Genomic DNA, 26,512 nt, shown 5'->3' with positions numbered 1-26,512 from the left:
GGAGGTGAACCATGAGAGACTATGGACTCTGAAAAACAACCTGAGGATTTTGAAGGGGTGGGAGGGGGTGGGAGGTTGGGGGAATCAGGTGGTGAGTATTAGAGAGGATACAGATTGCATGGGCACTGGGTGTGGTGCAAAAACAATGAATACTGTTACACTGAAAAGAAATAAAAAATCTAAAAAAAAAGACTTTCTAATATTTAACAAGTTTTCCATTTCTGGGAGGGGCGACCACATAGACTATATAATTTTTTTATTGTGCCACTGGATTCTATTGGCTAATCATTTAAGATGTTTGCATTGATATTCATAAGTGAGAATGGTTTAATTTTCTTTGGCTATAATCTTTTTCAAGTTTTTGTGTCAATCTGCTTCCTTCACAGCTGAGTTTGGAAGTTTTCTCTCTTTATGTTCTGGAAGAATTTAAATAACATTACTATTATTTCATCTTTAAAAAGTTTGGTAGAATTTCCTTGTGAAACTTTCTGGTTTTGGTACTTCTTTCAGGAAGCGTCCATAGAAATATTTTCTCTTTGTCTCCCATGGGAATTATCTTATTTATGCTTTCTATCTCTGCATGGTTAATTTTGCTGCTATATCACTTACAAAATTATTTGTTTCAATTTGGGTTTCCAAATTTATACAGAGAGCTGTGTGAAACTGGGGTGACCATAAAAATCATTTTCCAATTGAGAGCTAACGTGTGTGATCACTGGAAGCAATGCTGGGACTACAAGGTGGGACAAATGGTCATCCTCTGCAGTCATTCCTTAGGATTTGTTCAAAGTCCCTGATTGATGTTACTTCTCCTTTGTCATTTTCCCACCTTGCCTTGCTTTTTCTTGATTAGCTGGCTAATGTTTTGTCTCTTTCATTTATTTCATTCAGAGAAACAGCTTTGTATTTATCTGATAATTCTAGTATTTTCCTTTTTATTGACTCATTAAGGTTTGTTTTTGTCTTATTAGTTCCTTCTTTTGGCTTTATTTTGGTTTACTATTTTTTTCCTTCTAGTTCTTAAAATTGATAGTTAATTTATATATACACATTGTACTTTTATGTGTATATGTTCTTGCATATGTATGCTTATTTATTTACATAACACACATATATGTGATTTTCCCTCTCACTAGTGCTTTAACTATGCATCAGAGCTTCTGATGTGTAATGTTTTCATTTTTGTTATTTTTAAGAACTTCCACAATTTTGTTTTGTATTTCCTTGGATTAGGAGTTAATGGTGCATATGTTTGCATGTGTGTGTTTATATCTCTTAAAACTACTATTATTTGAAATTGATTTCTAGTTTTATTTCACAGGAGTCGAAGAATGATTTTTGTACCATATCCATCTTTGGGAATTTATTGAGGTTTTCTTTGTAGCCTCAGCTCTGGCCAATTTTCCTGAATGTTACATATGTACTTGAAATGAAAATGTACTTTTTTTATTGTCAGTCTTTGGAGTTTGCATGGGATGTGTCCTTGACTCTGTTTCACCCACTGTTTTTCTCTGATCACTTGTTGATAGCCCTCAGCTCGGTTACTGCCGTACTTCTTGCTTTTTGCCGTGGGCTTCTCTGCCACTGCTGTGTGGAGCATGGACAGGAGCCTGCTCAGCGTTCTAGCATGTGTGCAAACCTAGAAGCACTGTGGTATTAACAAGGCATTCAGATATTCTGGGGCAACTCTGGGAGATGGGAAGCAGGGGTGAAATATTCTCTTCCATGTCTCAGGCAATTGATTCTGAGATACATTCCCTGTACATGGCTTTCCAGATGGGTACCTTGTCACTTGCTTTCTTGTAGATGTTGTCAGTGGATTTTGACTTTGCTATGCTCTTGCCTTGTCTTATCTTTTTTTTTTTTAAATGGGTAATTTAGTAAGATTCAGAAACTACACCTCCACTGCTGACATTTTTTCATAGTTTTTCTTATAAATTTAGCATATGTTTATATTCCTCACCAATACATTCTTTTTGCATACTTATGGAGCCTAGGTAAGTACAACTGTATTGTTGGTATTCTGCAGCAATTTGCTTTTTTTTTTTTTTAAAGCTTTTTCAGATTCACTTGTGATGTATATAGTAGGATATATCAGTTAAGGAACTGACAAACGAGTACCACTCTAGGTATGAAATAGAAGAAATTTAATACAGGGCATTGGTTCCATGGAGGATGAAGAGCCAAAAAGTAGAGGATGATGAAGCAAGCCAGTTATTAGTAACAGCACAAGGACCCTCCACCACTAGGGTGGGAAAGACATCAGGGGAGTCTACTCTGAGTTCTCTGTGTGCTTGCCTGAAACAGAAGGCAGCTTAAAGCAGCAAGTATGTGGCCTTGGCCTCATTGCCACCTTCTAAATTTCATGTCAGTACACTTAATTGATTAGACCTAATTTGTACTCTGCTTCTTAGCTACTGGGAGTCTAAGAGTTTTTGTTTTTGTTTTTTATTTTTTTAAAGATTTTATTTATTTACTTGACAGATAGAGATCACAAGTAGGCAGAGAGGCGGGCAGAGAGATAGAGGGGGAAGCAGGCTCCCCACTGAGCAGAGAACCCGATGCGGGGCCCGATCACAGGACCCTGGGATCATGACCCGAGCTGAAGGCAGAGTCTTTAACCTACTGAGCCACACAAGTGCCCCCTTGTGTTTTTTTGTTTGTTTGTTTTGTTTTGTTTTTGTTTTTGTTTTTAGATAAGATTTGTGCATCACAGGGACACACATCAGAGAAAAGTGGAAATGGAGTCTGAGAATCAGTCAACTACCTCTTCAAAAACTTGTAGTCTTGTCTTCCCACCTAAGTCCTTAATTCATCAGGTCTTATGCTGTCAGGAAGGAACCTTATTTTATTTTTCCACATGGATAACCAATTGTCCAAGTACCATTTCTTGAAAATCTATTCTTCCTCTACTGGTCTGCAATGCTATTTTCATCATAAGTGAAGTTTCCGTGTACATGTAGTTTGTTTCTGGTTTCTCCATTCTGTTCTTTTGGTCAGTTTGTCTATCTCTGTACCAACACCACACTGTATTGATTAATATATCTTATATATTTTTTGATATCTAGCAATATTCCCTAATTTTGATCCTTCCAGAAGTGTTTTAGCTCTTCTTTGGGATTTTGCTTTTCTTTTCTCTTTTCCAATATTTTATTATTTACATTTCCAAACATATAAAAAGTTGAAAGCATTCTACAGGGAATAGGCATTATACCTATTATCCTAACTTATCCAGATTTTATCATTAACATTTTGTTATACTTGCCTTATCATATAGCTATCCTTCTATTTATCCCTTTATCCTTCGATCAACACATATTACTTCTGATGCATTTCAAAGTATGTCGTAGATAGTAACAGGCAAAACTGATGATGTATGATGGGAAAAAAAAAGCAGAACAATGAGCAATCAGCCCCAAATGGCCAATGACTTGGTAATTACCTTCCCTTTCCCTAATTTTTGCCAAGCTTCAACACAGGACCAACCAGATAAAGACAAATATGTTCCCCAAAACCAATAGATGACGCATTTGTAGCTAGTTCATTTCCAGGTTCACCATGCCAACAACTCCCACCCAGAGCACACTTGAAGGCTTCCCTTTATTTCACTACAAAGCTTTCATTTACCCATCTGCCCTGGAGTCACTGCCAAACCCAGGTGAGGGTGGCTCACTCCCTTGTTATAGTAGGCTCTGAAGTGAACAGTCTTTGCTCGCTCTCATGTGAGGGCCCCTCATTTATTTCCACACTTCCAAACGTGTGCAAAGAATGTGAATAGGTGATTAAAAGCCACAAAAGAAAAAAAGAAAGAAGAAGATAAGAAAAAAAAGAGTGAAAAGTATGTATGTTTGATTTCACTACTATTCAGATAAATGCAAACCAAGCTCACATACCAGACTGGTAAAGTTAAATGAATGCTAGTGCCTTATCATGAAGAGACTATGGAGGAAGAGTCATTGTTGGTGAGTTTATGTGTGATACATTGTAGAAGGGGATACTTTGGCTGCATGTATGTAAAGCTCTAAAAATGTTCATATTTTGGTCCTGAAATTGCACTTTTATTAATTTAATCTGCCAAAACTGTCTGTCCTATGCACAAAGATACCTATTTCATTGTTAGTAAGAAGGAAATAGGAGAAGCAAGCTGTATGTCAACTTAAAGAATTAGCAGCGGCATGGGCATGCTATGAAGGCACACACACGAGTTGTGTCTTTCTACAATGTCAGCTTTATTCAGTCATAAAGCAAGGAAAACATAATTATAAAGCAGGTTTAGGATCCCAAACTCAATGACAATTCACCATGTGATTAATTTGGCTTCTTACACAGCATACAAAGCAGGACAGAAGACAAGTCACACAGCAAACAAGATAACACAGGGGATAGGAAGTTAATAGATCAAACACGAAGTCGTCTGTGGGCACACAGTTGAGATAAGGCCTTGGTCTGGTTCGGGTCAGCTCTCAGCACTGACTGCTTCTGATGTTCAAGCAGGAAGGATCTGAGTTCCACTCAGAGATCCATCCATCAGAGCTGTCAGCAGCAGCTGCCTTTTTGGAGTGGTCAGACAGACAGGGGCAGTGTCTTTGTTACCCCAAATCCTCCTTTTTAAAAGGGATTTTATCAGTCTTAGGCCTCTGTAGACCAACTCTGCTTCTGCTTTGTTGTCAATTCTGGGCTGTCATCAGCTGGTGCTGGTCTCCATGATATCTGGTAACCATAGTACCCTTACTGCTTGCATCATTGCTGACATTGGTCCCCGCTTGACAAAGGTGACTCCATTTTGCTCTCCACAAGTAGTATTGGCAAATAGTTTGTAATTGCAATGTTCATGTATACAATTATGTAATTTTTTGAAAGGTCACACATGTATTTTTACTTCTTGGTAAAGTATATCTCCTGCCCCTTACCACTCAGTTTTTTTTTTTTTTTGGTTGTTGTTTTTTTTTTTGTTGTTTTTGTTCTTGTTTTTTTCTACATTAACACTTGGGCATGAATCTGAGACTTTTTGACACAGGAGAGGGGACTAATAATGCCTAGAAAAAAAAGTCATTTCTTAGCTTTGAACATTTTAAAGTGCCTATCAAGATAAAAATAAAAACAGGACTTTAGGAAAGAAAATAAAAATACTAATTTTCTAGAAAACTCTCAAACTATATTTTCACAAAGTGAGCATCAATCCTTGGAGCATGAAAGAGTAGAGGTTATGATAAAAAGAATGGTCCAATTTCACATCATGTACAAAAACCCTTGTGGGATTAGGGGTGGAAGAAGCTAGGAGACAAATAAGAGGGGAAAATGAATTCAGTTTTAGTGGGTTTTGTGCCCTACTTCTGGTATCTTCTGGGTCCCTGTTAGATCTCTGGGATTCCTTGACAGTGGTTTGGGAATCTCAGAACTTAGGGGACTTACAGCTTGCTTCCCATTTGAACTTCTGGTTGACCAGCTATGTGTCTGTCCATGGCTATATCTTTATATGTCCCATGGCTATATGGAGTGGGCACAACAGCAATGCCAGTATGGTAGACTTAGGTGGACAAAGGGTGTGAGAGAGAGTCCCATGATTCCTTTCAGCCCAGGCATGATGTTGAAAACAGCCAGACATTCCAGTGTGCCCCAATTTGGTGATGGGAGGCGGGGTATAGAGCAGGCAATGCATATTATGTTCAGAGTCAGTATCATCTTGGCACTGTTGGGTCCCCCCAAAAATGGGTACCCCAATAATGGGTCCGTGATTAAAGGAGCGAGACTGATACAAAGTGAAAGTCAAGCAAAGCTTTATATCGTGCCAAGCATCAAAAATCAAACCGACCGTCAAACAGACTGGTTGGCCCACCACTTACAGAGAGGGTGACCCCTCCCTGCTTTCCAGACTTACTTTTATAGAGCAAAGGCCATGTGGTTGGGCCTGGCCACACACAGGTGGCCAATTAAAATGTAACACACAGAGAAAGCTGCACAGTCATGCTAGGTGACCAATTGAATTACAATTTACCCTAGTAGACATTTGAACCAGCCTATCACCTTGTTCAGAATTGGCACCCAAAAGGTACGTAAAGGGTGGGGCCCATACTCCTTGGTAGCTAGGAGACAGTGTGCGCCCCCACTGATTGCATATCTCCACCTGGCCTGACCCACCCTTGTATTTGGACTTTGTTATCTGGGACTGGTTCCCCGGGGGTGGGGGGGTGCAGAGTCAATTTAAGTTTTACAACAAAAGGCAGTTCAACCAGGGTGGGGCTGCTCTGGCTGAATAGGCCCTTATAACACAAGGGAATGAGTGACCAATGAGGGACAATGGGGCTTTCCAACAACCGTGGTACTAGTCAATCTTGTAGCAGATCACAGACAGGGCCTGGGCCTGAAGTTCTCAAGTTTCTTGAGAGTCCACTTTAAAGCCTGGCTTGATTTCTCTAGAACACAAGCAATAATAAGACAAAAGTTATCAGAGAGATTTGGGCAAAACAAAGTTCACAGGGAGATGAGCAGCATCATAAAAGAGAAACTGGGGGAAAATTGCACTGAAGCGGGGGCAGGTTTAGAATGAATAAACAGACTCTAAAATAATTACAAACACCAGTGCATAGGTGTGGCTTAATCTTATGGAGGAGTGGGCATGGGGTATAAGGATATTCGGAGCTGGTTGAAACCCAAGGTATCAAATCACTCACAATTTCAAGGTTGATTGGCTCTTGACACAGAAATATCTGGGTTAACTGGAAAGACACCTTGGGACCCGTCCGCGGGATGGGAGGGGGGCTGGAGGAAGAGTCCGAAGTGAGAGTCAGACATTCCAAGGTTGAGCATAGTACTCTGCTGAGCAGACCTCCTCTATGAGATAAAATGAAGAACTCAAAAGGAGGGGCAGGGCAGGGGGTTGGAGAAAAGAAGAGGCATTTTGTGCTCTTTTATTTTTAAATTTTATTTGATAATCAAAATGTCTGTAAGCAGCAATGTAGGCCTGGGGAAAGTGCCCACTGAAAAACTGGGATGAATAGCAGACCTCGAATCTCATTACATGAATAATGGTCTAACAAAGCCTGCCTATTCTTTGCCACCCACTTGAGCTTGTACAATGCAAATAATCCCTTAGGCCAGAAGAGGAATCTAATGCAAATGCTGTTTTTCTACAGATGCCTTATTGTTCCTTTTCCAAATACAACCCTGAAGTCTGTAGTTTGTTTGTGATGTAGGAAAATCATTTGGCTGCTGTGAGCTAGAAAATTGGTGTGGAAAGAGTTGTCACAGACACATGAAGTGGCCTGTGTTTTACTTTGACAGTGCTATTTGGAGTGAAGAAGCAGGTTTTGATACTAAATTGGGATAATACCATTTTTATAAGGACTACTTATATAAAAGTAGTCTAAATTTTTTTTATTAATAGATTGTTCTCCTGTGACCAGTGACGTACAACTTATTAGAAGTACTAAAGGTTAACAGAGGGTCGAATATTTTGGCTAGTGTCTTTTTCTGGGATAACTCATGAGAACTGTTCCGCTAAATATAAAGTGACCTTGTTTTTTTGTTTATGATAAAAAGAAGAGAAGAGCAGAAAAGAATAGACAAGGGAAGGAAAATAAAAAGGAAAGGAAAGAAAGAAGAAATCTATTACACTTCTGAGTTTGCCCAAACTGCCATAATAGGTCTTGGCTGGCCTCCCCTGCTTCCCTTTCTGCTCCCAAGTCAATCACCTCAAGGTTGTCAGACTCCTCTGATCATGCCTCACACCCTGTCACTATCGTACTTCAAACCCTCTGATGGCTTCTCATTATGTTCAAAATAAAATCCAAGCTTCCCACCCTGGCTTAATAGATCCTATCTGACCCTGTCTCTACTTGCTTCTCCTTCCCCAAATAGCTCCAGTCTAACTTTCTCTCTGTTCCCTAAATAGGCCAGATTTATTCCCAGCTCAGGTGACTTGTTTGCAGTCCCCTTCCTGGAAACATTCTGCTTCAGGTGTTTGATAATTGCCATATTATTTTTTTAACACTTCCTTAGGATATAATTTATATACGATATAAGTAAACAATTTAATGGCTGTTAGTATATTTACAGAATTGTGTGACCATCACCCATAATCTCATTTCAAGATATTTTTTTTGCCTCCAAAAGAAATCTTGTACCCATTAACAGTCACCTCCATTCTTTGCCTCCTTCTCCAGCCCTAAGACAATTTATAATCTAAATTCTGCCTCTACAGATTTGCTTATCTTGGATTTTTTACATAAATGGGATCATAAAGTATATGGTCTTTCCTGGCTGACTTCTCTCACTTAGAATGTAGTCAAGGTTCACCCATGTTGTAGCACATATTAGTAGTACTTTGTTATTTTGTTCTTTTTTATTGCTGAAGAGCGTCCCCTGGTACTGATATACCATGTTTTGTCTACGCATTCATCAGTGGATAGTAACTTGTGCTGTTTTTACTTTTTGGCTCGTATGAACAGTGCTTCTGTGAACGTTCATGCATAAGTCTTTGTGTGGACATATGTTTTCATTTTCCTGGGTAGACAGAAGTGGACCTGCTGGCTCAAAAGGTAATCCTGGGTTTAGCATGTTGAGCAATTGTTTTTTCCTTTTTTTTTTTTTTTTTTTTTAAGATGTGAACCTTCAATTTTTATTTTTTAAACCTGTTTCATATTTTTATTTACTTTTTATTTTATTTTATTTTTTTTGATGTAGTGTTCTGTAGTGGCTGCACTATTTTCCGTTTCCACCAGGAATGTAAGAGGGCTCCAATTTCTTTACATTCTTGTCAACATGTATGCCATCTGGTATTGTCCCGTTATTCCGGTCTGTACTCCAGTGACAGAGCTGGTCCATCTTGGTGACCAGTACAATAAAACCTCTACAGTCACCATCATGTACTTTTATGTGTTGATTACTTAAAAGCACTTATTTGAAATGTTGTTATTTTTGTTTACTTGTTTATTGTCTATTTGTACCCTAACCTTACCCATCAGAATGTAAGTCACGTAAAAGAAGATGTTGTCCGTATTGTTTTGTATGTTTGTGACTCTGCAATGCTGCCTGGCATATAATATGTGCTGAATTGCTATTTAATGAATAGACCAGTAAAGTAAGTAAAAGAACTAAAATAAATTAGTAAAGTAACATAGTTATCAAAGCAAGTTTGGGAGAATTTCCTTGAAATATACATTGACAGGAGACAGAGACACTGCCTTTGATATAATCTGTGGAATTCCAAGGGTTGTTTCAGAAGTGTGTGTTTAATGTTACAAGAGACGGCTACACTGTTTCAAAACAGCAGTAGCAGTGTGCATTCCCACCAGGAATGTAGGAAACTTTCAGTAGCTCCACATCCTTGCTGGTACTTAGTCTTGTCAATTTATTATCAGTATTGTTGTTATGGTTATTAATGTCATTCTAATATGTGTGTTCTGCTAGGTCATTGTGTGTGTGTGTGTTTTAATTTGCCTTTTTAAATGACTAATAATTTGAGTCTTTTTTCATGTACTTATTTGCCATCCATATGTTATTTTATTTGAGGTATTTGTCTGAATCTTATGGTTGGTTTTTTGTTTTGTTTTGTTTTATTTTCCCCAACTGGGCTGTTTTCTAATTGGGTCATGGCAGTGCTTAACATATTTTGAATGCCAGCTCTTTATTAGATACGTATTTTCTAAATATTTCCTCCCCATCTACACATGTCTTCATCTTCTTTCTTCTTTCTAGAATTTATTTTTATTTTTTCAATTTCTTTTTAGATGGACCCTGGTATTATTCTCTCTCTCTTTCTAACAGTCAACTTTATTTTTTAGGTACATTGTTGACTTATGGAAAAATTGTGAAGATGGTACAGAAAGTTCTTCCTCTATGTCGGAACCCAGCTTCCCCTATTATTAACAGTTTCCATTAGCTTGGTGCATTTCTTTCTTTCCTTTTTTTTTAGTTTGTTGGTAATTTTTTCATTGGTGAGAGTTTAGAAAATTTCACCTTTATGACTCAACTAACGAACCAATGTTGATACATTATTACAAACCAAAGTCAGTACTTTATTCAAAAGTCTACATTTTTATTTCCTTGGTGTTTACCTGATGTTATTTTTTGGATCCAGCATCCCATTCAGCGTAGCATGTTATAGTTGGTCCTCAGTCTTTTGGTAGGTTCCTCTTGGCTGTGACAATTTCCCAGTTTCTTTGTTTTGATGTCTTTGACGTTTTGAAAAGTACTGGTCAGATATTTTGTAGAATTCCCTTGAACTGACATTTTTCTAATGTTTTCCTCGTGATTGGGCTGGGGTTATATGTTCTTAGAAAGAAGACCATGGAAGTGAAATGTCACTTTCATGATATCATTTAAGGATATATAATATCAAACACATATTATCACTGCCAAGGCTGCCCTTAATCTCCTGGCTAAGACAGTATGTGTCAGGTTTTTTATGTCAAGTTATTTCTTTTTCCTCTTTTCTGTACTGTGTTGTCTTGAAGGGTTTTGCTGTGCACACCCCACAGTCGCACATGAGGGAGTTAAATAAAGTCCACCTCCTTGAGAATGGAGTGTCTATTTACATTATCTGAAATTCTTCTGCATGGGTGTATTATCTTTTCTTCCCATTTATTTATTCATTCTAATCATTTACTTAGGTTGATGTGAACTTGTGGGTATTTATTTTATAATTAGAGTTACAATCAAGATGACTTTATTTATTTGGTTGCTCAAATTGGTCTATCTTTTGCCACTGAGATCTTTTTCAATTGGTCCACTGTTCCTTTGACACATCCCCTGCAATCAGAATGTTTTTGAACACTTGCTTACTTTCTGGCATCTCAAGATGCTCCAGGCTAATCTTATCTATTTCCTGCCTCAGTCCTAGAATCAGCCATTTCTCTAAGCAGTCCTCTTTTCTTTCATTGGAGAATGATGTTAGGATCTAAGGTCTCTATGCTTGGTGTGATTGTTGCTATTGGAATGCTTCTAAGTCCTTTTCGCTGATTAGGCATGAAGACATGTATGTTTGCACCTATGTTTGTAAAGGATATTGATCAGATTAATTTTTTTCTTGGCATATCTTTTTAAAAATTTTGATATCAGGTTATAAAACCAATACACAAAATTAATAAACTTCATATAAACAACAACAACAACAAAACCCAAAAATCATTTCCCTCTCAAGCTCTGTCACAAGAGAGACAAGGTGGGCGGTTGTCTCTCCGTGAATTTTGAGTTTCTTGTTTGCCCTGTGATCTCAGCTCTCTGAGAAGCTTACAAAAATTACAATTTTTATCTGGCTTTCCTCATTGTTAAGGGATTTTTTTTTGTTTTTGTTTTTGGTATGTATTTATTTAGCATTCTAGGAAGAAGGGAATCTCTCAAAAATCAATCCCTAATGTAGCTAGTTGGTTCTGAATTCAGACATTTCATGGGGAAATGAGTCGCAATCCATGGAATAAGTTCACATTCCCAGTCTTTACTCTTATTCTTGAGACTAGAGCAGAGGTTTGAATGTTTTGGGGGCACTCTGGGATACAGAGCTAGTCTGCATAATGTAGACTAGAACAGAAGGTGGATCCTGGGGTGACATCAACATCTGTAGCTAAGGGATGTAATTTCTTAAAAAAAATTAGAATTCTCATGGAGAAGTTTTGAGAAGGTGCGAGAAAAAGTCAAATCCTGAGGGCAGGTGAGCCAGGACACCATCTGGTAGGCATACCGCAAAAAGACCTCCTAAGAAGTCCTTAACTTGTGAGATTAGGAGAAAAGTAAAATTTGGCATGCATGTTTAAAATAATTTCCCTATAAATCTAATTCCTTAGAGATTACTTATACCAATAGTTCTCAAACCTGTGTACACATTAAAATTACTCCGAGTAAGGGCACCTGGGTGGCTCAGTGGGATAAAGCCTCTGCCTTTGGCTCAGGTCATGATTCCAGGGTCCTGGGCCCAACCCCCATATTGGGCTCTCTGCTCACAGGGAGCCTGCTTCCTCCTCTCTCTCTGCCTGCCTCTCTGCCTACTTGTGCTGTCAAATAAATAAATAAAATCTTTAAAAAAAAATTACTCCTAGTATTTTTATAAAATGCCGGTCCTTGGTTCCCATCCTGGACCAATTATATAAACATGTCTGGGTGTTTTTTTCTAGGCAATGGTAGCTTTTTGAAAACCTCAGAACATTTTAATGGACAGTCATATTGAGAGTCACTGACTAGATGTTTTACTATAATCTGAAAAGCCAATATAGACATGAGGTCCTAAAGGTAAAGGAAACCTGTCCATACTGCTTTGAAGCAGGCCCCTGGAAGAGAGTGAGTTTACAATAAGGGGAATTCAGGTAGCAAGTTCCAGGTGCTAGAGAAGCAAGTGGGGGCCTAGAGTGGAGAAAAAAAATCTTTGGCATAGATTATAGAATATGGAGTGAGGTTCATTACCTGCAACCAAGAGGAATCTCCTCCTATTTAGAGGGAGCTGTAACCATGAAGGAAGAGTTAGAATACTGTAACTCAGGTTACACTCACTTTATTAAAGACTTGCCATATGTCCTATTATCTTTTTCTTGACTTCTCCACTGTCTAGTGAAAATGATGATCCTGGGCTCAGAAACCTTGCTGTAGATAGGGAGGTTTTGAAAGGTCTAAGCAAGGAAGTAACATGGACAGGTTATTGGCTGTATGTGTTTTCCTCCCTAAACTAAAAATTCCTTGATGGGTTAGACTGCCTTATTTATGTATATCCAATATCTGTAGATACATGATTAGTTAATTTTCCTGTCCATTTACTCATCAAAGTCTTTATGAACTTGTTATGTTTCAGGCAGTGGTTTAGGCCTGTGGATAAAATATGGAGTAGACAGACTAGTCTTTCCCCCATGAATCTTACATTCTAGTAAGGGAGATAGTCACTGAACAAGAAAGTTATTGAACAAGTAAATGAATACAAATCCAGATAGTAAATGTTATGAAGAAAACAAAGTAGGTTAAATGTACAGAGCGTATATAGAGATATTTGCAGAAAGAACCCCTATTTTGGATAGAGCTAGTTAGGGAAGCCTTTCTGAAGACATCTGAAGATCTGCATGAAAAAGTACCACCTATATGAATGTCTGGGGAAAGTGGGATAGCAAATGCAAAGAGGAAACAGCAAAGGAATTTCCCTGGAAGTGAGAGTGCCCTTAATATGTTCACGCATAGGCAAGACAATCCATGAAATTGAATCACAGTGAGAAAGGGAGAGAGTGGCATGAAATAAACTCTTGGACATATGCAAGACTGGGTCATGTAGAGCACTGCAGATCTTGGCAAGGAGCTGACATTTAATTATAAATATACAGAAAAACTTTTGGAAATTCTTATTCAGGGGAGCAAAGTACCTGATTTGTCTTTAAGGAACTACTCTGGCCATTGGGTGGCAAGTGAATAACATAAAGAAAGAACAAAATATCATTAGGACACTCTCTTATGAGCATAAACGTCTTGGTTAGGTGAGGTAGATTGAGTGTTCCAAGGCACAGGATGGAAAAATATTCCATTCAGCCATATCTCTGGGACATCATCATGATCTAAAAGGACTCAATTAATCTCTTTGAAGGGAAAAGTTCCTCTGAGATGCAATTCCTGTTGGATGATGTCCCATGCTGTTGGCAAGAGTCTATAAAACGCCGTCTCAGACACAGTAATCCAGGAGGACCCAGGCACTGCATCTTAATTGCTGTCATCATAAACAGTTGCATCTGGTTGCTGGAGTGCCAGACACATGAGTCCATGTTCCATACCTATGGTAACTGGAACATCATTTTCTATTATGTTCTATTTTGTTCTGACAGACAAATGATTAATTAGCACAATCAGCATCTCTCCTTGAAAATGGCCATGGATCAGTGTGTTCCTCTCCATCATGTAATTGAATCAGAGCCCACACACCTGTTTCCACTTCCTTTAAACAAACACCTGCCCAATAACCAACACAAAGCAATATTAAATCTCAACCTGTCTTGTGCATAAGTACATCTTTCAACTTGACCTAATCAATGCTGAAAGCTATGAAAACATGGGTCTCAGAGAAGACTGCTGCCTGATCCTCACATGTAATCAGACCGTCTGCAGCTCTGACCCCATTCAGGGGGCTGCGTGACAGAGCTAGCCATGGCTATATTGTGGAACGATTCAGAGTTTGGCTCTAAGGTCAGAGCAGCCTAGGGTCATACTTGGTTTTCCAGTTGTGTGACATTGAGCAAGTCACTTAACCCCTATAAGTCTCTGTTTCCTCATCTATAAACTGGGGATAATGGAGTTTTTAACAAATGTTTGTTGTTTTTCTACATGTAAATCATGCATACAAAGTTTTAACATTTTAGCACATAGTAAACAACTGTTGTTAGCATTATTTACTATAATAAAAGAATATGAAGAACAATTATATTGGCAAATTTTAGTTCTGGTTAAGATGGAGTAGATGCATGCCCCTCTAGCTTTTCTGCAGATGACAACAAAAAGTCCTAAACAGAATACATAAAACACCATCTGAGGACTCTGAAAGATATATAGTAACAAGTTAACTGGGGAGGAGACTAAAAAACTCAAAGATCACCTATGGAGAAGAATTTCTGTTTCTTCTTTCCTCCCATATTTCCTGGCATAAATTCCAGGGTAACCTGAATCTTGAAACTGTGCAGTAGGTGTTATTAGAAATTGTTGCGAGAAAAATTCTCCCTCTTAGGCTATAAAGTTAGGAAAGGAGCCCCTGGGAAAGAGAGATCATTACCTATTCAAGCTCTATTTGAGATGTGTCAGAGTGATGAAGTGGCATTCCCATGGTAGTGGCAAGAGCAGCGACAGTGGAGGTGGTATAGCAAAAACAGCTACGGCAGCGTGTGGTTTGAAGACTCTTTCCTCTTGCTACTTTGCTCTGAGGTAGATCTAGTTTCAGGAAGTTCCATAGAGTGCATTGATGCTAAAACAATGTTTTTGCAGGTAGAGCCATGAAAAGGAGCTCCTGGGAGTCAGTGAATATGGTGGCTTTACAGAAGGGAGGTAGCTGGAGAAAGGGATCCTTTAAATCTCTATATACAAAGTCTTGGGCTCATCACAAGTTGTACATGCATAGAACTTGATCATAAACAACAGAGCAAACACTCTGAGAGCTGAACTGTAGTGTAGACCACTACCCAGGTTTTTAGACTGAGCCCTGAAAGGTGCATGCACAGGGTAGGCCAGATATTACAGAAAGGTTGTAAATACTAAATTGAAACTGAGCTACAGTGTGCAAGTAGGTAAGGACTGTGGTCTGAACATAGCTAGGTTGGTTGCCTACTAAAGCAAACAAACAAAACAAAATAAGACACTCCCCATAAATTTTTTATCCAAAGTTAAACGCAGAACCCAGAGTTTCCTAGCATAATAGGAAAATGTCTGGGATACAATCCAAAATTACTCGACATACAAAGAAACCAAGGAAAAAAGTAATCAACAAGCACAAATTCTGAGATGACCCAGATGTGGGAATTATTGAACAAAGTTTTTCAAGAGCCTCTTATAATGATATACATAGAATAAGGCTGAACCTCTTGAAAATGGAAAGATAGAAATTCTCAGGCAAAAAACAGAAATGATATCAAGAACCAAATGGAAAATTTGAATGGATAGATACTATAATAGAAATAGAAAGTCCACTGTAGAGCCACCAAAGCAGAATGGAGATGAGAAAGAAAAGAATCAATAAACTTGATGGTAGATCAATAAAGATTACCCAATCTGTAAAACATAGAAGAAAAAAAGTTTGATAAAATATACACAGAGTCTCAATGAACCGTGGGACAGTATCAGAGCTTCTTACTTGACTGTTATTGTAATCCTGGAAGGTGAGGAGAAAGAAATGGTGCAGAAATTTATTTGAAGAGATAATGGCTGAAAATTTTCCAGATTTTATAAAGGAACATATATTTGCAGATGCAAGAAGTTTGACAAACTTAAGATAAACTTGAAGAAAGCCATGCCCTGACTCATCATAAAGAACAGAAACTAAAAGAAAAAAATCTTGAAAAGGCCAGATGAAAACAACACATAAGGAATCAGTAATTCAAATGAAGGAAGCTTTCTCATCAGAAATCATGAAGGCAAAGCAAAAAAATGGAAAAGGAAATAGTGGAATAACATTTTAAACTGTTGTAAGAAAAATAACTATCTATGCATATTTCCATGCCCACTAAAAGTATCACTCAGGAAATTTAGTTCCGGGATCAGTTCTTATATATTAAAATATGTTTATTTTTTCACCAAATGCCCCTATCATGTTCTGATTACAGTTCTCTGTAGAAGCAATTTCAGAAAACTAAGGACTCAACCTCTCACTTTAAGAAATTTACTGTAAAGTCTGGGGAAAGGGGGAAATGTGAGCAATTAAGTGCGATGCAGAGTTTGGAATTAAGGTTGGAGTCCATCGAGGGGACTCTGGAGACACAAAGGACAACATGTTGTCTCTCTATTCAGGCAAAAAGAGGGAACCAGGTATAGTTTTAACAGGAGATTATGCTGAATATTCAAAGATATGTCACAATGCTGGACACATAAAGTGTGTCTTAAATCATATTAACTACAGACTTATAAAATAGTCCCCCTTATCTTCAGATTTAAAAAGAAAAACACAGAGATCCTGTGACTGGTACATTGTCATCAACAAATAAGCAATTATTGAAGGATAACAGGAATTTTAAAAAGTGCACATACAATTTAAGAATTGTTGTCATTCACTCCCATTTTCTTGGTGAAGCACTGAGTTCTTGGAGTACTCAAAGGGAAAATTCTTCAGTGTGATTCTAATAAGAAATCATCTCCAATGTGGAGGGCTCTTCTTTTACTTAACATGGGGCAGAATCAGAAGGGCACATCTCATACTAAACTTCTGGTCTACTAAAACTACCATGTTTTAAAATTAGACTACTAGAGACTGAGTTTAGATAGAGAAAGGTGCCATAAGTTTAGGTAAAGAAAGGTGGCATCCATATTTTGCCTTCTGCTTATACTCTGAATTTTCAAAAAAAAAGCAATTTGACATCATTTTTAGTAACCCATAATCCCTCAAATTATGGCTGCTCTTCGTTGTTTTAATTACAGTTTGAAATTAGATTTGCAACCCACCAACCCACAATAAAACACTTTGAAGCTTTTCTTCTCAAAGAGAAACTACTTTCTATCTTTATTTTTTTTTAAGATTTTATTTATTTATTTGACAGAGAGAAATCACAAGTAGATGGAGAGGCAGGCAGAGAGAGAGAGAGAGGGAAGCAGGCTCCCTGCTAAGCAGAGAGCCCGATGCGGGACTCCATCCCAGGACCCTGAGATCATGACCTGAGCCAAAGGCAGCGGCTTAACCCACTGAGCCACCCAGGCGCCCCTACTTTCTATCTTTAAACTCTGCACAAATGTCCCATTTTATTTGACTAGTGTTGTACTATAGAAATGGATGACTTTCTTAACAAAGAAAAAACAGTTTAATAGAGCAGCTTTTCATGTCATTAGGAAGTCTTCTGATCTTATTTTTTTCCTCAACAGAATTATTTCCTTTTGAAGACAAAATAACTCTGGTCTTGCAGACAAAAATCCACATATACAGTAATACCTGTTAAAATCTAATGGGACACTTTTCTGAGAAATATTTATCTTTGGACAAAAAAATATATTTGCTTAGACAAATCTATACAGCCTATGCATATGCTGTGGTTCAAAGCAGCCTTCAAGGTTTCTTCTTTTTGTCTCCATCATGCAACCTGGGTCTTCACTCATGCATAGCAAAACCAAGGAAAATACGTGACTTGAGTTCCCAATATTGTTTCTCAAGTCAGTCTTCTCTATTCAAAGCTCTGGCTTTGAATACAGAAATGGCATCTGGATAGAATGAAATTAATACAGGGAAGCGACCCTTGTCCTTTGATATAGAAGGGGTTAAGCTGTTCCCTTTCCAAATTCTAAATTTGATAATAAACAGGTAGTATGGTTTTACTTTTTCCTTCTTGTTCATTGAAACAAAATTGCTCCAACACTGAATTGGGTTTCAGAATTAAAGAGATTTTTGTTTTAACTTCCTACAAATATTTATTGCAATAATCTCCTCTGTTTTTCAAGTACATGGCCTGTGTTTTCCTGAATATAGTCAACTTGAATACAGACAACTTTCAAAGAAAGAGAATTTAAGATATTGGGACTTGATGATAGAACAGAAAGATGCCCCAGAAAATCATTCAGAGGCTGCAAAGGGGTTCTAGCCATTATTCCTGTCAGTGGGACAAGTAGTAGTAAGCTAAGAGTTTTTAGGATGCTAGGTTCTTGAGGATTCCTATGTGGTGGATGCCATTTCCTTGTATGAAAGCAACTCGGAGCCTGTATCTGACTGTAAGAGTCCTGTGTGATTAGCATAGTACAGTGCTTTTCAAACTTTTCTATAGTAAGATGATTTTTTTTTTTTAAAGAAAAATCTCTGCTGAAGCCCACTATGTAATGTAGTCAGGAGCAGGGCTATTCTGGTTGATTTGGACCCATCAGTGGGCTCCCCATAAGCCCCAAATCTTGGCAGAGCCATAAACAGGAACCACTGGCAAAGCAGGGAAGCAGAGAGTCAACTCAGTCTCCTATTAGTTTCCATAACTTAGACAATTTACAATCTTTTTGAGCACGTGTGTGTGTGTGTGTGTGTATTCATTCTTGCCTTTCAGGATGGCTGTGAAGAAAAGTGGTAATGCACATACAATGTCTAACCCAATACCTTGCATGGAAGTAGGTATTAAGGAGTTTCCTCTCTTCTTGTTATTACTGTCATCAGAATCTTAATCATACTGAACCATACTCGGTATGGAATCCTACTGAACCATATTCCAATGAACCATATTGCACTCGTTCTAAAGGGCTACATATGTATTCACTCTGATAATTTATAGATGGTGACACTGAGGCTTGGGGATTAAGAAGTTTACCCAACACAGATAATAAGTAGAAGAGTTGGGTTTAAGCTTCAGACCCTGGATTTAACTCCAGAGCTTAAGCTCCTACCCCCAGCATGCAGTTGCTTCTTAATAAAGCACAAGATTCAGTGTGTGCTTATGAGGTCAGCCCCTCCGTATCTTAGCTTCCTCATCGTTCAGATGGGGAATACTTCCTTTAGCACTGTGACACTCAAATGAGGTAAAGTTTGTCACAGGCAAAGACTCCTATTTTTGTGTAAACAAATGGTGACCTGCATGGTCTGTCCATCGGTTTTATCCAGTTTGATTATATAAACTGGTAACAACCAAATCTTCATTTCCATCTATTTGTGTGGAAGCAACTCAGGTAAAAAACACCTCTGAACTTCGTCAAAATACATCTGGACTCCAAAGTGGAATCTTATTTAGCTTTAAGCTAGGTTCTCAGAAGAAAAATTTTCCGAGCCTAGGGGTGCCTGGGGGGGCTCAGTTGGTTGAGTGGTTAAGCACTGGACTCTTGGTTTCAGCTGAGGTTGCATCTTTGTCTGGGGGTTGTGGGATCAAGCCCTGCATTGGGCTTCACACTCAGCAGGGAGTCTGCTGCTCCCTCTCCCTCTGCCCTTCCCCCTGCTCTTTCTCTTTCTCTCAGATGAATAAATAATCTTAAAAACATTTTCTTTTTCCAAGCCTAGTGAGCAGTTTTGCTGTGAACCTACGTTTGAGAACAAGAGATTGCAAGGTAAGTGCTTAGTATGGGACATTGTTTGTGTTATCACCTTGAATAAAGAGGCCAGCAAGGGATGCCTGAAGGTTCAAGGTGGAAGGCATTTACTTTGCTTCAACATTCATTCCATAACCGTAATGTTTTATGATATTTTAGGTTGAGTACATTGATATTGGAGTGAAACACTGTAACTGCTATAAATAGTATGATATGCACATGAATTTTAGAAGCTTATTTATGGAAAAGGTGGAAGAATGCAAGGGGAGATCATAAGGTCAGAGTATTTGAGTTACCTAAATGCGTGTTGTAGATTCTATCCTTGAGAAACTTGCTTCATATCCTCATGTACTCTAAATAATACTCAAAACACCCAGTTTTACATTTATATTTAATATTTATGCCATAAAAGAAATTTGTCTAATTGTTCACCTTTCTAGAATGTTTGTGCTGTGTCCTAGTGGTGGAAGAACTATATACATTTAGAAGACTACTTACATATCCATAATTTTTGTAATGGGCTATTTTATATAGACATTTTCCTCCAAGAGAAGGAAGGTGTTAAATAGAAGAAACAAATAATCCTTACCCTGACCTACTGAATCAAATATGTGTATTTAATCTGGTTTGTCAAATTTGGAATAGGACTTCTGGGAAAAGAAGGAAAACAGAACAAAGTCATCTGTTTACCACTTCTTTATCCATAAAGATGAAATGTAAGAACTGATGAGCAAGGTAGAAGTCAATGCTAAAAAAAATAGAAATGAAGTCCACACATCATTTTTCTTTCTCTTTTCTCCCAGTTTCCTAATTCAATGGTTGTCAATGAATCATGAAAGACTTCTTTAGCTAAGAGGGGTGGTATAGAAAGAAAAATGGGAAATAAAAGAGAGTCCTTAGAAAACAACAGGAACAGTTGAATTGTAAGGTAGCCTTTTCATCCAGAGCAACAATTTTAACTGCATATTAGAATAATTTGGGGAGCTGTTAAAGTTTGTGGGTAGCTGGATCCCATCCCTGGGGATTCTTGTTTAATTGATCTGGGGTGGGGTTTCAATGTCAGTATTTTTTAAATCTCCCCAGTGAGTCTAAAGGGTATTCAGGATAGAGAACCCCTGGGGACACTAGCAGTTACTTCATGGATCACCAGGTGGCCTAGGCTTCTAGAGGTTTCATGTTTATGAGAAGAAGGACATGAACTACAGAAGATGGCATTTGGAAGTAGTGTTGGCAATCAGGTCATGATGGGCCGAAGACAGCAAAAGTTCTGGGTTGATGGGCAGCTCTCTACATCTTGGTTCCCCTTTGGTGCTCTTTGTTGGAGAGTTTGGAGAATAAACAAGGAAATGCCACGAGATGTTTAGTGATCCTTAGAGATTCCAGATGCTACCCTTCATCTGAAGACAATGGGTCTTTTTTGCCTCCCCCTTCACTTCTGAAGTCATCTCCAGAAATTATGGCAAATTTTTCAAAGTCTACATTGGAGATAAATGGAGATAAACAAGGATGCCTAGCATCTGACCCAGGAAAAGAGTAAAAAATTTTAAAAGTTTAGAAAGGGAAAAAATTTGGGGGGTACCATATACATACATCATGTACATATGCACATATATATGTAGTATATCAGGAGCCAAGTTGGGGCTGGAAGCTGAACCATGCTGCAGGAGCCAAAAGAGGGATGTAGTCCAGGGAAATGAAGCAGCAGGATGCAGGAGGGGGCATAGAGCTTATTTGGGGCAAGACTGCTCTGGGCAGGATGATCCTGGGACTTCTCTCTAGTTCTCTAGGATAGCCTAAAAGAACTCCCTGGCTACTCACCCTAGGCCAGGGTAATATGACCCAAGTGATGACCTAGGGAGACCACTTTGGCAGAGGCCAGTATAGCTCAGAGAGAAGGAAGCTAGAGGCAATTAGAAGGCCCCTCAGTTGGGTGTTCACCAGGTAGTAGGTTCTGAGGGAGCTTGTGGGAATGACACTGTAGCAGTCCCCTCAGCGTTGATGTGATCTTTGATTCTGAGGCAAGAGGATGAAGGAGGACTAGGAGACAACATGAATTTGTGGTTCTGAGTCAACACGTCAAGGAGAACGATAATGCCGTGGACAGAAAGTATCAGGAAGATGAACCGATTCTGGGAATTGACAGGATCAGGTTGGAGGCTGAGTGAGACAGACAGGCCAGTCTTCCAAGTGCAAATATGTTATAGAGAGTAGAGAATGCGGGGCAGGAATTCTGGAGAGGGCAGGAACTGGAGACGGGTGCCTGTAGATTGCACATATTGGGGAAATTGGTGTGGAGAGAGAAAGAAATAGAGAATTAAGGATGCAAGGGGAGTGTTCCCAGTCTGAGAAAGGGCCGTCAACAGAGGAAACTGGAATGGTCCAGAGGGTAGGAGGGTTCCCCTGAAGCCAAAGGGTTTTCAAAAAGCAAGGAGGATGAAGGATGAAACAGGCCAAGAGGCCCAATCTTAGCTGGTAGTGGCTAGTTTCCAAAGAAACTTCCTTGCTAGGAAGTGACCTCCACTGGCCCATCTCCTACACGTTATAACTTCTCTCAAGGGACTACTTTTTCCATGAAGTTCTTCTGACTGTTCCATTCTTCTTTCATTCCTCATTTCTTAGAACTTCTCCAGGGCTTTAAGACTGCCAGTGCATCCCACGTTTCAGTGTGGGGGGTGGGGGGCGGTTCCCAAGCTTCCCCAGCTGCATGGAAGCAACTCGACACTTTGCTTCTTACCGCAGGGATTACACCAACAGCCTCGTCCCTGGGAGCGCTGCCTAGCTGCATGTCCCCAACCACATGCTCCCCACAGGCAGTCAGTGGGATTTTTAAATGTAAACCAGACTATCTGACAATCCTACTTAAAGCCTGTAATGGCTTCCACAAGGAAGAAGGATCCTGGTTCTCAGATCCCCATACAGTCAGCCTATGGACATCCTCGCCCTCCACGCTCCCATCATTCATGTGCTCAGCAACTTCAGCTGGTTCTGCCTCAGGGCCTTTAAACTTTCCATTCCTTCTGCTTTCAAGGTTCTTCCCTCAGAATTTCACATGGCTTCCTCTTCCACACCATCCAGATTTTAGCCAAATAGCCTCCTTTCAGCAAGGCCCTGCCCGGCACCCTCAGGAATTCTGTACGCTTCTCTTCCACACCACCCCCTAGTGTTCACATGCTGTCTTCTCCGTGGTATTTGTCAATGTTGAAGTTATCTTGTTGGTTGTTCTTTTCTCCGCTCTCCCTCCCGCTCTTTATGAGTCGAATGTCTGTCTTGTTTACAACTGTCTCTAGCGTTCGAGGATCTCCTGGGTCATGGTGGGAGCTTCTTCAATGCTTTCAGGGACCGACCGCCTCGAGCCATTGGACAGGCTGGCCCTTCTGAGCCCTGGATTTTCTTTCCCTCTTCTGTTGTCACTTCCTCAATCAGGCACTCCTGACAGCTTAATCTTAGTCAGATTCCCTGCTATGTTCTCTTTCACAAAACCCTGTAATTTCCCTCAAATCTCTTTCACAGTTTTCAAATCCATATGTCTTTATGTGTCCACATTCTATCTTACCCAGTAGACTGTATGTTTCTGCAGGGCAAAGACTATCATTTATATCTAGAGATATGTACACATATTTTGGCCCCCATGTATTCCCTGTGCCAGCCACATAGTAGGTGCTCACTTATTATGTATTGAATAAATACTGAAATATTGAGTTTCTCCTGGGTTGAAACACAGAGTAGAATATTTTAAAAAATAGCTGGAGCAGGTTGACCCGACACTTCTGGGGGGCAATTTAGATTTTCTTATCTGGCTGGAATGTGCTCTTACACTTTGCAGGAAGATCATCAAAACCACTCTGATCTAGAGGAAGACATTTGTACCCTTATCTCCAATAGGACAATTTGACAAAGGGGCTGGGCCTGACTCTGCCCCACCTGGAGGAGACATCCTGGTGCTGCTCTCCAAGGTGGGTGAAGAGAAGGCAGGTGAATGGGTCACCCTTGAGCTGAGAGTTTGCTGGCCATCTTGGGAAGGAAAGGCAACCCGGGGGGCCATGGCTGGGTGGATTTTAGCACATGAAGTCTGGCCATTCTTTTCTGCTGTCCAGTAACAGTCATGCAGGTTTGGATAGTGTTCAGTTTGTTCCTCTGTGAGAAGCTCAAAGTGCTAAATAGAAAATAAGAACAAAAAGAGTGGGCAGCTTACCATATTTGCACCAAACAGTTAAGCCAGACCTGTGGGAAAGGTGCTCCTGGGTGGGGAATTCTCTAGAGTGGGCTCTTTGAGCTGGCAGCAAATTCTGGCAGTGGCTAAGCCAAGTCAAAAGTTGTGTTTCTTATTCTCATTGGGAAAATGGCCAATAATAATAATAATAATTATTATTATTATTAATAGGTATTGCTTATTTACAGGGCAGGAGGAAAGATTGGCATAGCAATTAGACGACCTGAGTTCTAAACCTCAACTGCCATCAACTAGCCATGTGGCCTTGAGCAAAGGCTTCACTTTCTTTATACTTAAAATGAAGGTGTTGGCACATAATCCTAGAATCTGAAAGGATCGCACAATCGGGTTTCTGATCTAACACATCCCTCCGGTGGTCTGCAGGATGGAGTCAAGTGTCACCCTCCACCGCCCCGTACCAACAGAATCTCATCTTTGATCTGCTGAGCCCGGTCTCCAAACTGAAACGCCAGCTCCTCCACCTGCTGCTGCAGAGCCCAGCGGAGAGTCTGCAGCTGTTTGGCCTCCTGCCTGCAGTTAAAGAACAGAGATTGACCACATTTCCCATCATCTCCAAGCTCCAAGCTCAGTCCTCCATCGTCCCTCTCAAAAGGTAGGTCACTCCTCTGACATCTCTTACAAGGGACTGTCACCTTCTTTATTTGTATCAGATACGGTATATCTCCAGGGCAGGTGTTCTTTCTTTTTTAAATAAATCTATTGCAGAATAATTTGTATACCCAGAGTTTACCTATTTTAACAGTCCAATGCAATGATTTTTTAATAAATTTGCCAAGTTGCATCAGTCACCACTGGTCAGTTTGGGATAGATTCCATCTGTCCAATAAAAACTTCCATGCCCCTTTACAGTTAATCCCTATTTCCATCTCTCAGGCCCAGGCAGCAGCTAATCTACGTTTGGGACATAAGCTTTTCAGCTATGTGAAAATAATGCAGATTTCCAAAACTCTAATAACCTCCAACACTTACATTTGCATAAGCCCCATTCACATCAATGGAAGATACCCTGCTGGTTATCCCCCATCTTCTCAGCTGACTGCCCATCTTCTGACCTCAAATAGCCTTGGCCTTAAAGAGTAAGTGTTCTATCTCACAAATCGCTCTCACAGATTCCTACTGCGAAAGCAAGAACAAGAACAGGAAAGCCAAGGAAAGGGACTCATTTCTCATTAGTCCTGCTCCTGGGTGCTCATCTGTCCTGCCCTGATTACTTTTCCTTGCTTCAGGTGTGTGGGCTCTACTTACTTTTATGACTCTCTTCAATAATTACCTTTCCTCCTCTGTCATGTCCCTGCAAAAGAGTGCCTGCTGTCCTGTAAGGTGTTGTTCAATTTCCTCCAAATGCTCCTGGAAGCTCTGGCACACCATCTTCATCATTTCCATCTCCTGGACTGTGCACTGAGAACAATTAGAAAGAGCTGAAAAGGAAGTCCTTTCTGATTCACAGTAAGACCTCCCAATGGTGGAGTCTGCCTGCCCCGCCAGGGCTCTCTTGTCTGCAGTGAAGCCCCATCACTAAGGCAAGGGAAGGAATAGATGGAAAGCCCAGCCTCTGGCTTCTCCAGGTGAGCAGAGGCAATATTTGCCTGGGACAGAAGGGCAGCAGTTGGTTGTTGATTGGCTCTTGGAGACATTATATCCCGGAGACAGGACGGCTGTCTGAAGAACTAGGTGATGTCAGGGTACAAGTACACAGATAAGGAAATCAGGGGGAAAGTGTCGGAGAGATGGCTTGTGCTTAGGAAAGCTGAGTCCTGTTAAATCTTGTTTAACGTGGGCATTGAATATTGCCTCACTCTGAATCTCAATAACGTTGAACACATCTGTTCCAATGCTATGTGTTTGATTAGAGAAAGTCTGCTTAGAATAATATATATATATCAGTCTTAGCCCTGCTTAACCACAGTCCCTGATGGTGAAATTGGCAAGATTTCACCATGTGGCTAACAAGCTCACCCAGAATAAGGGAGGCATCAGTTAGGCATCCTACTCTCTTTGTGAATTGGAATCTAGAATTAAACTCTGTCTATGCTCCCCATCCTGCTCCTTATTTTTCCTGATGTGAATGGTTCTTTATTTTATTTTTTTAATTAACATATAATGTATTATTTGTTTCAGGGCTATAGGTCTGTGATTTATCAGCCTTTCACAATTCACAGCACTCACCATAACACATACCCTCCCCAATGTCCATCACTCAGCCACCCATCCCTCTCACCCGCCTCCCCTCCAGCAACCCTCATTTTTTTTCCTGAGAGTAAGAGTCTCTTAAGGTTTTTTCTCCTTCTCTGGTTTTGTCTTGTTTCATTTTTCCCTCCCTTCTCCTATGATCCTCTGTCTTGTTTCTCATATTCCTCATATTAGAGAGATCATCTGATAATTGTCTTTCTCTGATTGACTTATTTTGCTTAGCATAATACCCTCTAGTTCCATCCCCATCTTTGCAAATGGCAAGATTTCAGTTTTTTATTTGATGGCTGCATAGTATTCCATTGTATATCTACACCACATTTTCTTTATCCATTCATCTGTGAATCGTTCTTTAAATTGTTCTTAAATTTCTCTGTGTGACTCTGCTTCTGCCATGGTGTCCTAATTTATATATCTTCCTGAAGCCCCTAAGTCCAGTCCATTTGTTGATTGAACCCG

At 39.6% G+C, this 26,512-nt stretch overlaps 1 protein-coding gene across 4 annotated transcripts in view; it reads right to left on the bottom strand.

Annotated features, from left to right (window-relative positions):
* Positions 1-6,146: 6,146 nt before the first annotated feature.
* The window catches only part of ITPRID1 (ITPR interacting domain containing 1), a 121,431-nt gene continuing 101,065 nt past the window's right edge, over positions 6,147-26,512 (bottom strand). For 3 of the 4 annotated variants that reach the window (XM_004762595.3, XM_004762596.3, XM_013061499.2), the window contains 3 exons: positions 25,134-25,261; positions 24,262-24,373; positions 20,316-23,785 (listed from right to left, as the gene is read on the bottom strand). In XM_004762595.3, coding sequence (XP_004762652.1) covers positions 23,480-23,785; positions 24,262-24,373; positions 25,134-25,261 — 546 coding nt within the window. In that variant the 3' untranslated portion in view covers positions 20,316-23,479. Of the gene's footprint in view, positions 6,414-20,315; positions 23,786-24,261; positions 24,374-25,133; positions 25,262-26,512 lie in introns of those variants that run through there. The other variant, XM_013061498.2, reaches the window with a different exon arrangement.

Source organism: Mustela putorius, unplaced genomic scaffold (genome assembly GCF_011764305.1).
Source record: "Mustela putorius furo isolate JIRA1106 unplaced genomic scaffold, ASM1176430v1.1 tig00003845_pilon_pilon_pilon, whole genome shotgun sequence".
Classification (NCBI taxonomy): domain Eukaryota; kingdom Metazoa; phylum Chordata; class Mammalia; order Carnivora; family Mustelidae; genus Mustela; species Mustela putorius.
This window is presented reverse-complemented; position numbering and strand designations above follow the sequence as displayed.